Source organism: Colobus angolensis, unplaced genomic scaffold (assembly GCF_000951035.1).
Source record: "Colobus angolensis palliatus isolate OR3802 unplaced genomic scaffold, Cang.pa_1.0 Scaffold110, whole genome shotgun sequence".
Taxonomy (NCBI): domain Eukaryota; kingdom Metazoa; phylum Chordata; class Mammalia; order Primates; family Cercopithecidae; genus Colobus; species Colobus angolensis.
In genome coordinates, this window is record NW_012112031.1 from 2,179,052 (window position 1) to 2,191,257 (window position 12,206).

The 12,206-nt window shown below is 48.9% G+C and overlaps 1 protein-coding gene across 2 annotated transcripts in view; it reads right to left on the bottom strand.

The window, feature by feature from the left end:
• Positions 1 to 12,206, bottom strand: part of SMG6 (SMG6 nonsense mediated mRNA decay factor) — a 262,067-nt gene that overhangs the window by 120,783 nt on the left and 129,078 nt on the right. For both annotated transcript variants that reach the window (XM_011956067.1, XM_011956075.1), the window contains one exon: positions 359 to 560. In XM_011956067.1, the coding sequence (XP_011811457.1) occupies positions 359 to 560 (202 nt within the window). The remainder of the gene's footprint in view (positions 1 to 358; positions 561 to 12,206) is intronic.

Consider the following 12,206-nt stretch of genomic DNA (forward strand, 5'->3'; position numbering starts at 1 on the left):
GGGGGGGGGTGGTGGAGGAAGGGGGGAGAAAGGAGGGTGCTTTGAGCATGATGCAAACCATTTGGAGCTGAGTGAGAGCACTGCCAACACAAGCTGCACTATTTAAACAAGTGAGGAAATGATCGTATATACAACATGCCAGCGAGCACACACACACACCAAAGGAAGTCGAGAGGGCTTTTTTTTTTTTCAGGACACAGAGCTGGATGTCAGCGGCTAAAAGGTCGATATTTTCCCTTAACACCCTTCTCAATGACTTAATCATGTTCCATTTGCACAGAAAACTTCCCAAGAATAAAAAAGTCTGGAGAATTAAGAGGAGGGGCAAATGGGGAGGGATGTTTGGCCTGGGGCTGACCTTATCCGAGGTTTTCTCCACGTAGCAGGGGTCCTGAGGGGCAGCCAGCAAGGGGACAAAGCCCGAGAGAAGCCGATCCTCTTCCAGGATAAGAAGGGTGAGGTCATCATCCGGGTCCTTGTACAGTGGCACCTCAGACTGATTCACTGCAGTCAGTATGTTACAGAAATCAGCCAGCGTCGACCACACATCCACAGCAACACTGTGAGAAATAAAGTAAGAAAAGAGCAGCTCTAAAGAGGAGCCAGTAAAAAAAAAAGAATTCTCAGTACTTGCGAGCAGGGAAGTACTTGCAGCAAATGTTGTCTAGGCTGGCATCTGCCAGGAAATCATACCCCAAATGGTAGGAAACAAAACTGTGCCCAAGGAAGCAATCTAAGGTATGTGTATGTGGATCTACGCAAAGTGGAAATTGATTAGGGGGAGTTTGTAATCCTCACCAGAGAGGAAAAAGAATTTAGAGAATCAGTTGCCTAATGCAGGGTCCTGTCATCTTTCCAGACAGTGTGCCTGAGACGCTTACTCAAACACTCTAGACACCCAGTGCCTGAGGCTGCTCCCAGAATTCCCCACCGCTGTCCAGCCAAGTATATGCCATACAGACAACAACTGAGCACCAGCCTCTCCTCCCCCAGCCACAGCCATGGCGGGTCTAGTCACAATACAGCAAGAGTCATGCAGGTTTTCCTCCTACAATGTTTTAGAAATCTCTTCCCTACATATAGGCAGGCAATCAACCAATCAATCAAACAAACAAAAACCTCATTCCTGGCCCATCAAGATCCTCACAGGAAGCCTCTTACACACTTCATTAGCGCTGTCTCAGCCATTCCATGCCTCTCCTTTCTCTCACGTGTGGAAGGTTAGATACAGGGTGACCAACCATTCTGGTTTGGGTGGGACTGTCCCGGTTTTAGCACTGAACATCCCCAGAAACCCCCCAGTCCTGGGCAAACTGGGACGGACGGCTGGCTGGCTGGCTGAACTGTGTATCACCAGGTCCTGGTTGAATCTGAGAAGAAACCTTGAAACTGCGAAGTTTGGCTCTCCCTAATTCAAATTTCAGGGTAGAATTATAAAAAAAGAGGTTCATTTCTCTGTCACCATCACTTGTCAAAAATTGACTGTGGGCCAGAGTCCTGCTTTGGTGGGTGCTGAGGATCCATAAGGCCTTTTTTTTTTTTTTTTTTTTTTGCCTACCCAGGGATACTACAAATTGTGGTAAAGACATAGGGCCAGCCAAGGCTCCAGACTTGGCTTTCTTCTCCAGGGAAGCACCTAACTAGGAGTCTGGAACAGACAGTATCCTATGGATGCTAAGTTTTACTCTAAAAGAAGAGAGATCCATAGGAGAAATACAAAGACAAGCTTCACAATTAGATTCACGAGCTAGAGTGGCAAGAGGCAATATGTAAAGAGAGCTGTAAGAATCATCCTGGGCTGTGTGTGGTGGGCCACGCCTGTAATCCCAGTACTTTGGGAACACGAGAAGGGAGGATCACTTGAGGCCAGGCGTTCAAGACCAGACTGGGCAACACAGTGAGACCCTCTCACTAAAAACAACCAAGAATAATCATCCTGGAATCTCCCCAGTGGAGTTACTGCCTATGAGTCCTACTAGGGAGGGGTCTCAGATCTAAGCAATTTGTTTATCTTGGAGACTAAGAATCTTCGGGAGATGGCAGAAAAGAAAGCATTCAAGGCACATGCCACTGAAGGTGACAGTGGGGAAGAAAGTCGAACAGAGGGATGGGAACTCCCTGACTGGCTCCAGGTGGAAGGAGGCTGCACTGGTTTATTTACTGTAATCATTGCACTAGGAAAAGGCAATGAAATGAAACATCTTGTTTTCAAGAGTGTCCTGGGAACCAGGCAGAACACAGCCCCATTAATCACACAACGGCACATAATCAACACACGTGTACTGCAGAAGTAACTCGCTTCACAGGCTTTACCCAGGAAAAAGAACATGTTTGGGAAGAATCACCGGAGGGACGAGTTTTCTAAAGCCTCTCTCAGCGCAGACACCGACAACCAGACTCATTCACAAAGCTCCATCTTTTGGCTCAGCCGGGTTTGGCTGTCAGAAATGTTTAAATATGGAAAAAAATAAACAGTTGCAACACGTTTCTGTGCAGAGATCTGCCTGAGCTCCTTTGTGATGTAATGGGAAACGCGGCATTCAGGCTACCAGCTGTAGAATAAACAGAACTTCGAGGGTTAAAAGGAACTGAACTTTCCACGACCCCATCTGCAGAGAAGAAAATAATAAGAGGAATGATGCACTGCCCCACAGCCCTGATAGTTTATCCTCCGGTCCCGGCTGCAGAGACAAGCACCGGATGTGATAGGACTGCTCAGGGCCGCCTCCGAGGTTAGTGCTGCCCATGGGAGACGCACAGGGAGGCTCTTCCAGTTCCCCGCTTCCTCCCCCAGTGCCCTGCTGGCCACTTGAGCCCACTGCCTGAGTCTGATCCCACAGCACTGGTGAGCTTTGGCCAACAGGCACTGCTCGGCTGCAGAGCAGCAATTTGGAAAATAAACAGGAAAGACGACAGTGAGAAGGAAGAAGGTGAAAAGTCTCCCGGCTGAATTTTTGGCTTGGGGGCCCCGGTTGGTGCTGTGCAGGTCAAGGCTGCTGCAGGACATAGCTGGGGGCTTGGGGTGGTGTGGGCAGCAGCATCCCCAGCCAGAGAGAGGCGGCCGAAAATTACCCACGGCTGCCACAGTGGGAGGCCCCACATCCCTCTCTCATCCTCCCACCCCTACCATCTTGGATCCAAGATGAAGAAATATGTGGTACCATGTGGTTCTCATTACCATGCTCTCCTGTCCCCTAAGGCTCAGATAAACCAAAACTGACTCCTCCCAGAGACTGCTGGCCACCACTAGGGACCCCTGCCCACATATGCCTTTTTGCCCATTACCACCCACCTTGTACCAAAACCTTAAGACTCACTGCAAAAATAAGGTGGCTGAGAATCCCTACCTCAATGTTGATTTGTAAGACAGCAGCTGATGCCAAAAGACGTAGGGTGTGCCCAGAGTTCCCAACTCAGAAATATAAAGAAAAGTGGTCCAAGAGCCAAGCTAGACTGTGCAGAACCCAGGAAATACACAAAGTCTTCAATGAGAGGTCATTTCTGCTCTGGTTAATTCCGATTGGTCTTGTACTCTGGTTGTGAGTAGCTGCCTTCTTCTGGTGTCTCAGTGGGATCACCCAAACTCAGTTCACATTCATGTCATCAGTTATCTCCTTTCATCAAACACCACAGACAGGAACACAACAACCCAGAGACCCATGGGCTACACAGCGACTCTCTACAGGAGTGAGGGAGTGTCAGGAAACTCAAAGGAAGAGGTGCTTTGAAAAACCAGGTGAGATGTCTGAACTCAAAAGTTAAGATACTTGCAAAAGGATGAGGTAATTCCTGGAAGCCGGGCAACATCACCTCAGTTTACCCCAATCAGGTCTCTGGGCTGGGAGGTCAGTTCTGCGGGTGAACATAGGATTTCCTGTCTGAGGAAGGAGAAAAGCTTAACATTTTCCTGCTTTAATTCCTCATCCCAACCAGGAGCACCTTCTAACCTTCACCTGACAGCAGTCCTTGGACCCTATGGATTCAAGGTTGGCCTGGGCCAAGGAGCCAAAAGTCAAATTCGGGTGGGGTGAGGATCTGTAAAGAGCTGCCACTCTTTTGGAAATGCTTGGGAAATAACTTCCCAAAAGGTTTCCCAAATAATCTCAAACAACTTTTGATTCTAAATGGACCCTCTAGAGTACTGTGGGCTCAGGCAGGTCCTTCTGGTTTGTTCTGGTTCAATGTACATTTTAGGGATATTCCCAGAGCCCACAATATCCCACTAAAGTTAGGGTGGATTCTTCCCCAAACAGACACAAAGCAGCCAGAGAATATGAAACTGGGTCCAATGAGCCTGTTTATGGCTCCCAGAATGAAGGCCAGTGAGTCTCTCAGCAGCTGTGATGTGATTAGTGAGCAGGGATCAGCAGTTGCAAGGTGACCCACTGGCCCAATCCCACAGAACACACCACACACCAGGACAGCAGACCCCTGGCTGGAGTCTGAAAGCCAGATCCTAGTTTGGGACAAACCAGCAGTGACTAGTTACAAGTATGCACTGAGAACCAAGGCTCACTTGCTTCCCTACAGACATGCATTCACTTAGTCCACCAGGAAAGGAAAAAAATAAGAGTTAATTTACTTTTTATTGCCTCAGAATTCCAAGGTTTAATGTATCTGTCAGTTTGAGTGCAGTGCAGCTGCTGGCCGATACAATGCAGCCCAGGCCAGCCCAGGTGACTGGGGAAACACATTTCACAGAAACAAACCAACACACACTCCTGGCTGGTTGTTTGGGGGATATTGACTCGGGGAATCAGATTAACCCTTCAGGCTGAGGTGAGTTCTGCAAATAGCTATAGAAAGGCAGCTGAAGTCCAGGGAACTGAGAAGCCCTGCTCTCAGAGGGGCCATGGGTTTCTGTGTGCCTAAAATTTTGCTTTTCTCACAGGAGAGGTTATCCAACTGCAGCATCCTCTGACAGATTAAGGAATGCCAGGTGAGACACGTTACACTACAATAATCTATCTTCTTGCCCAGAGCTCAGAAAGGGACTCTGCCAGCTTCATAGGGAAGGGGTCAGGCAGGACTTTTTCTGAAAGCTCCACTGGGGCAGGACTGAGAGGAGGAGAGAGTCTGAAAAGAGTGGAGCACTAACGCCTGACCAAGACTCAGTCCATCTTTCTGGCAAGTCTAAGGAGGACGAAGCACTCATACACTCCTTCATATTTTACTGGGGGAACAAGCTGACTGGTGATTAATATCAAGTACAATGACCCCACGTTACAAGCCTGCTGGGGCCTGTGGAGGTGGCCATTTCCTGTGTAATACCAGCTTGTTTAAACACTAACATTCAAACTCCACAGCTGCAGAACAAACCCGGAAAGAGTTGAGTGAGAAGAAGCCGTGCATTGTGTTTCAGAGCTATGGAAGATCAGAGCAGCAGTACAGATGGGAAACAAGTTGGGTCTTCTGGTTCCTGGAGTGAGGAGATCTGGAAATACAGCCAAGACGGCACAGAAGCTAGGCACCAGGAAGCCGAAAAAGAGGACACCCATGTGGTACAGACACAGAGACAGACAAACGGCTGTAACAAGAGAACCACACCTAAGACATGCAATAGCTGCTTTTTCAAACTGTTTCCCTGTGGGCCATGACATCCTAGCCTACAACTCTCCACATAGGGGTCAGAGGCGAACATAAGACCACTGTTGCCCTGGAGAACTTCTCACTCCACTGGAGAAAACTGCGGGAAGTCAGCAGCTAACAGCAGAAATGGACTTGAATCCAGTAAGTCTGGCAGAGTTATAAGAATAATACCTGGGCTTGAAATGGCTCAGCACGCCTCTTGGAAAGTCAAGATGTCATGCCGACTCTGTCTGCCGCAGCTAAGGATTTGATTCTGGTACCTCAGTGCTCGGGAGCTCAATAGGCCCAGGGTTGGGGTGGAGATGGGGAGAATTCTATGCAGCTCCTGGAGATTTCTAGCAACAATGTATCATCTAGATGCCACACGATACAAAGAAGAGACAAAGGTATCAAAGGTCACCATTCCAGGAGTTAAGATAGGAGCAGCAAGATACCATCCTCTAAGAATAAGATGTTTACTGGGTGACGACCACTACAGAGTATAAGACTTAGGTGAAGTGGCCGGGCGCGGTGGCTCAAGCCTGTAATCCCAGCACTTTGGGAGGCCGAGACGGGCGGATCACGAGGTCAGGAGTTTGAGACCATCCTGGCTAACATGGTGAAACCCCGTCTCTACTAAAAAATACAAAAAACTAGCCGGGCGAGGTGGCGGGCGCCTGTAGTCCCAGCTGCTCGGGAGGCTGAGGCAGGAGAATGGCGTGAACCCGGGAGGCAGAGCTTGCAGTGAGCTGAGATCCGGCCACTGCACTCCAGCCTGGGTGACAGAGCGAGACTCCATCTCAAAAAAAAAAAAAAAAAAAAAAGACTTAGGTGAAGATAATCCCTTCTATCTTTCTCGTTTATACCAACAAGTCAACTTGGGCCTTTGGGAGAGTACTCACCCTAAATCAATTTTTCCCAAAAGGGCAAATCAAATTCTGAAGCTTAGTCATCCTGCCCTACTGCGAGAATATAAACCTCTCCATGTTCTAAGCAGGGCAGCTGGAACCCTAGGACCAGCAATAGGTCACAGTAACCTCATTCCAGGATTTCTCAAGTATCAGAGCACCTCTACCATCCACTGCCCCCAACATGTATGGGGTCGGTGCCTTATTTGATTTCAGTTCTCCAAAGCTACACTCGTGTGCACAGCCTCTGTCGTACCGCTGTGGTGTGTTAAACCCATCAGCACTGTGTGTTTGGGAAAGAGCAGCCCCTAGGGGATACTGACATCTCCACGGCATGAGGGGAGCCCTCGGCGGCCTCCCTGGTGCGGATTCTCACGGTTCCTGCCTCTCCAAACTTTTAGCTGTAACCACTCCAACACGTCTTCTTAGCTTAGCACACATTGGACCCAAATAACCTCAGCTCAGAGCTGGAAAGTACTCTCCCTGGGGTCAGTTGCTGTACCCTGCTGGGGTCAGACTGGAGCCTTAGGCCAACGCCCCTTCCTCTCACAAGGAGTCCTATGGGAGGCGTGGGGAGGGGACAGGGGCTCCTGCCGTGGGAGAGATCACGTGTGCCCCACACTCAGCATTTGGAGGAAGAGGAACCCCCTGGTGCCAGGCTGCAATGCTAACGCCCCAACCCGGAGCCAGGGAGACTGGGTGGGGAGCCAGGGTAGCAAAGGGGCTTCCCACAGTCACCACCACTTCCTTCAGGGAAGTGCTGATGGACTATTACTCAGTGACCTCCTAAAATGCCCTTTTGGGAAGACGTATTAAGCGTCCTTGAAGGGGTGCCGATTAGACTTGGGATTAGTTCTTATTTCAGAGCTGCCCTATGAAGGTGAGTGAACTAGCTGTTTTTAACTTGAGAATTTCTATCTCATCTACAGAGTCAACACATGGAAGCTCCCTGAGGAAGTCAGCTTACTGCATATGCCCTATGTATCCCTCTTTCTCCCTGTGTGACAAGACCTCAGAGGGCTCCCTACGACCCTTCTCCACTGTGCTCTACAGACTATGGAAGATGAACCATGGAAAAGCAGCAAGTACAAGAATTTCTAGAGTTTTTTTTTTAAACAGTACTCCAATCCAACAGTGTGATAAATGCATCCGAGCTACAATTAGGAAGATATATAGCATCAGAATGCGAAGGTCTGGGCAGCCTGGTGAAACACGGGCTCTCCAGAGCCCCAGCTATGTTTCCCATTATGTAACCCTGGTCATGGGCAGACAGCCAGACTCCAAATGAAAAAGAGACTCTGGCTTGGCACTGGTTCTATTTTCCTATCCTCATTCGGGGTCAGCGCAGTGTCATACAGCTGCAGAGAAAGCTCTGGGGATTAAACCTGGGAAAGCCTCCAAGACTAGGACCTGGGTTCAAGTACCAGCTGAAAGCAATAAACCAACTGCCACAGCTGGGCTAGGTTTGGATGTTCTCAAAGTCCCCTGACTCTTTCACTTACTGAGAACTACAGATCAGGATAAGTGAAGATTTGGCCTCGGCAGAGACTAAAATGAGGTAGGCTGTCCCACTGCCCTAGCCTTGCCAAAGGTCCTGGGATGCAAGGGGTCACTATGCTCAGGTTCATGAAGCCTGTAGCTCTACTACTCTCTAGCACGACTTTGCTTGTGCTCACTTGCCGAAGGAAGTAGGGGCGCAGCTGCCTCTCCCTTCTCACCAGAGGCTTGGTGTGGAAGGGAACACAAACTCTGCTAGCAGATGGGGCAAGTAGATGGGCCCTCCAAACACAGCGGTCTGTTCTAAATAGACCAAGCACTCTACACCGACTTTCACAGTGGCCCCAGACCACTCTCCACATCCTGCTATAATCCTCTATACCAACAAACTCCTGGGATTACGAAGCCATTCTGTTATCATCCCTAACGGGTACAAACGGGAAATCAACTTGCTTCCATACATGCTGGCTCTAGCACACAGATCTAATAAGTGCCACAGTGAGGGAAGGCACCCATGCCCAGCAATCCTGCCCTCCTCACTCTGCAGTGCCGGCAATACTCTCATCACCACCCTAAGTGTTCCGCATGTGCCTGCTACTGTGGACTTGACTGGAAGGAAAAGGAGAGAACCAAGGAAACTAATGATGAACCCTGGAATTCCCCCCAGAGAGGGGAAGATGCTGTGCAATGATTCTCTAACTGCCTAAGGAAAGAAGGTAACAATTAAAGACAGGGAGGGAATGAAGGAAGAGAGACGAAAGAAGGGTCCCACGTGCCAAGAGACCATTTGGAAGTGGGCTTTCTGGAGGAAAAGCAAAGGGAACTTCCTCTTTGTAGGAAAAACAGGCTCTCTGGTCACCTTAGGATCAGAGAAATGTATCTTTGCAAAGAAGAAACGCAGGCAAAGACCAATGAAAGCATGCCAAGAAAGGGCACTAAACAGCAGCCATTTCCTTCCTGCTCCCTCGAGAGCATTTCCAAACCCTTCAAAACGAAGAGCAGCAGCAAGGACTTCACAGGTGTCAGGGGGTTACAGTTTCGGCATCTACAGAACCACTGGGGTGTGTTATTCTCCATGACCTGAAAAGAAAAGCCTCTTCAATCTATAAGGTCGGTGGGCACAAGATAAAGTTTGAAACCCACAGAAGCACCATACCCTTGCCAATCTCTCAGAGTATTTACTCAGTGAGTATTAGGAAGCTACATGAGAATACGGGAAACAAAAGAAGGAAGGTGCAATTCTGATTCCACTTTTCCAGTCCTCTGATCTGAAGGCTCTGAGGTGGGACTACCCACAGTGGTAGTCAGGCCAGGTTTGCTCTGTTGAACAGGGGCACCAGTCCTTAAATAGCCATGCTTTGGGGTCAGGCCCCAGGATAGCAAAGCCTCTCTTTCATGCTTAAACTTGCATTCCAGAGATAACCAGCTGCTGATCCTAACTGCAGAGAGAGAAAGAAAGAGAGCACAGGAGGAGACGTTTTTCTCTATTACACTGATCTCTCTAGCCCAGTCTGGCTTCATGAGAGAGCAAGTGGTATCCACAGCTACAGTAATGTATTTGCTGGGCAATTAAATTCAATATACTATTTGGTCAGATTTGCTCTCCTCGTGAAGAAGTCTGAGAAGACTAAGCAAATATGACTCAAATGTCCCAACCCCCTCTGCCTCTCTGTAGCCCAGAATGTGAAGCCCAGCCGGGGATGGCTGTAGCTTGGACCACGTGCCTGCCTGTAGATTGAGCCCTTGCCCAAAGATGGGCAGCAGCTCAGAGCCGGCAACGAGCCATTTGCTGCAGCATCCAAAGAGAAAACAGACTCAGCATCTCAAGCAAATGAGACCCAGCACTTCCTGTGTGAGCTTTCCATTTCCTCAGCCAAACAAAAGCCAAAAAGGAGTGAGAGAGGGAGGAGGGATGAAGGGAGACATGCTGTGTGAGAGAGCTAGCAGACCTGTGGCCCAGGATCTGGGTAAACAGGGGCTGTGTGCATCCTATCTAAGGGACCTGTGGTTGTGAGGTGAGGTGACCCAGGGAAGGCCCAGGCTCCAGGAACACATGGTCTGCCTCCCCACCCTGAGAGTAAGGAAGGGACACTCAGTGACTCTTGTGCATGCTCACAAGCAGTGGCTTAGATACTTGGAGAACTGAGTCCTTTCTTGGCATTTTCTTCCCAAAACTGCCAACTGCCTAGTCCTCATTAGAGATTAATAACCTGAAAAGTTTGAGGCTGTAGATGTTAACTCTTTGGGGATCACTGCTGAGAAACAGCTGTCCCCTAGCCAGCAGATCCATCAGTTCCTTTGTGTGGCCCCCGCTGCACAGCTTGGAGCTCCAAGGCTTCAGCCTGGAGTGCATTTTGGAAACCTAGGAGGGCCCACAGATAGGATACAGAGAACTGTCCGATGCTGTGAGTGCTGTCCACACAGTGACAGAGCTAGAGGTGGGAAGGGCATGGGGAGACTGAGATTAATAACAGTCCAGAGGTGCCTCCTGAGGCAAGGACAGGGAAAAAACTGAGAAAGAAAGGAAGAAGAATCAGACTACACAGTCTACACAGAAACTGCTGCCCAGAAATCTCTGCTTTACCTTCCCTCTGGAGGTCACCCATGAGTCTAGGAGACTCACACAGCTGGTCCCCAAGTCAGACAAGCTCCCTTCCCTACTCCCCAAAAGTGCCCTCCACAGAAGCCAGGGTCTCCATAATCTATCCTCCAGCATGACTTCTCTCCAGAGAAGAACACTGGAGATGCTTGTTCTGAAACACACATAAATGCATAACACAGAGCATGAAGGAGCTTTGGTACAAAGCACCAGCCGAAGACCACACTCAGAGAATGTGGGGTAGGGGAAGAAAAGGAAGAGGGAAACGAGAAATGGCCGGGGTGAAACAGAGAAAAACAGAGATACTAAGGAAGAGTAGAGATAAGAAAGAGAGGCCCAGCACTGTGGGAGGCCGAGGCAGACTGCTTTAGTCCAGGAGATCAAGGCCAACTTGGGCAACATGGCAAAGCCCCGTTTCTATTTTAAAAATATAAAAAATTAGCCAGGTGTGGTGGTGCACGCCTGTGGTCCCAGCTACTTGACAGACTGAGGTGGGAGAATCACCTGAGCCCAGGAGGTCGAGGCTGCAGCGAGCTGTGATTGTGCCAATGCACTCCAGCCTGGGTGACAGAGCGAGACCCTGGGAAAGGAAGGTAGAAAGGCAGGAAGGGAGGGAAGAAGGAAAAAGAAAGAAAGAAAGAAGAAAGAAGGGAGGGAGGGAGGGAAAAATTAAAGTGAGCAGGAGGGAGAGATGAACAGTCAACAGGGCTGAACAGAGATGGAGCCTACACACACATACATGAAGATACAATTGTACAAACATGAACACACATAGTGACACTAACACAAAGAAGAATGTGACACATGGAACATGGACAGAGATTGAAGTCAGCAAGCTTTTTCTGTAATGAGCTGGATTGCAAATATTCTAGGCCGTGTGAACCACACAGCCTGTGGCAACTACTCAACTCTGCTCTGTAATGTGAAATCAGCCATAGACACAGTGTAAACAAATAAGCATGGTTATATTCCAATCAACTTTATGGACACTAAAATCTGACTTTTATACAATTTTCATGAGTCATGAAATAGTACTTGTTTGATTTTTTGTTTAACCATATAAAAATGTAAACCATTATTAGCTTGTGGGCCACGGTATGCTGATCCCTGATACAGGCGGGCGTGCACGCACACACACACACACACACACACACACACACAGCAGAGGCAGACAAAAGCAGAGGCAAAGAGAAACACAGAGGCAGGCAGGCAGAGACAGGTGAGGACGGACAGAGAGACAGGGAGGTAGGTAAAAGGCAAGGCAGGCAGACACAAGAAGACCCACATACACAGAAATCCTCCCTCTAACAGAGAGATCCAGACTGGCACACAGAGACATAGTTACACACAAACATGGACATGAACACAGACATTCAGGAACATATACTCACAGACACAGACATAAATGGGACCAAAGCAAACTCAGACTCACATGGACCCAGAATCAGAAAGATACATTGATTGGACACGCTGACTCATGCCTATAATCCCAGCACTTTTAGAGGCAGAGGCGGGTGGATCACTGGAGGGCAGCAGTTTTGAGACCAGCCTGACCTACATGGTGAAACCCCATCTCTACTAAACACAAAAAAATTAGCCAGGCCTGGTGGCTCACACCTGTAAGCCCAGCTACT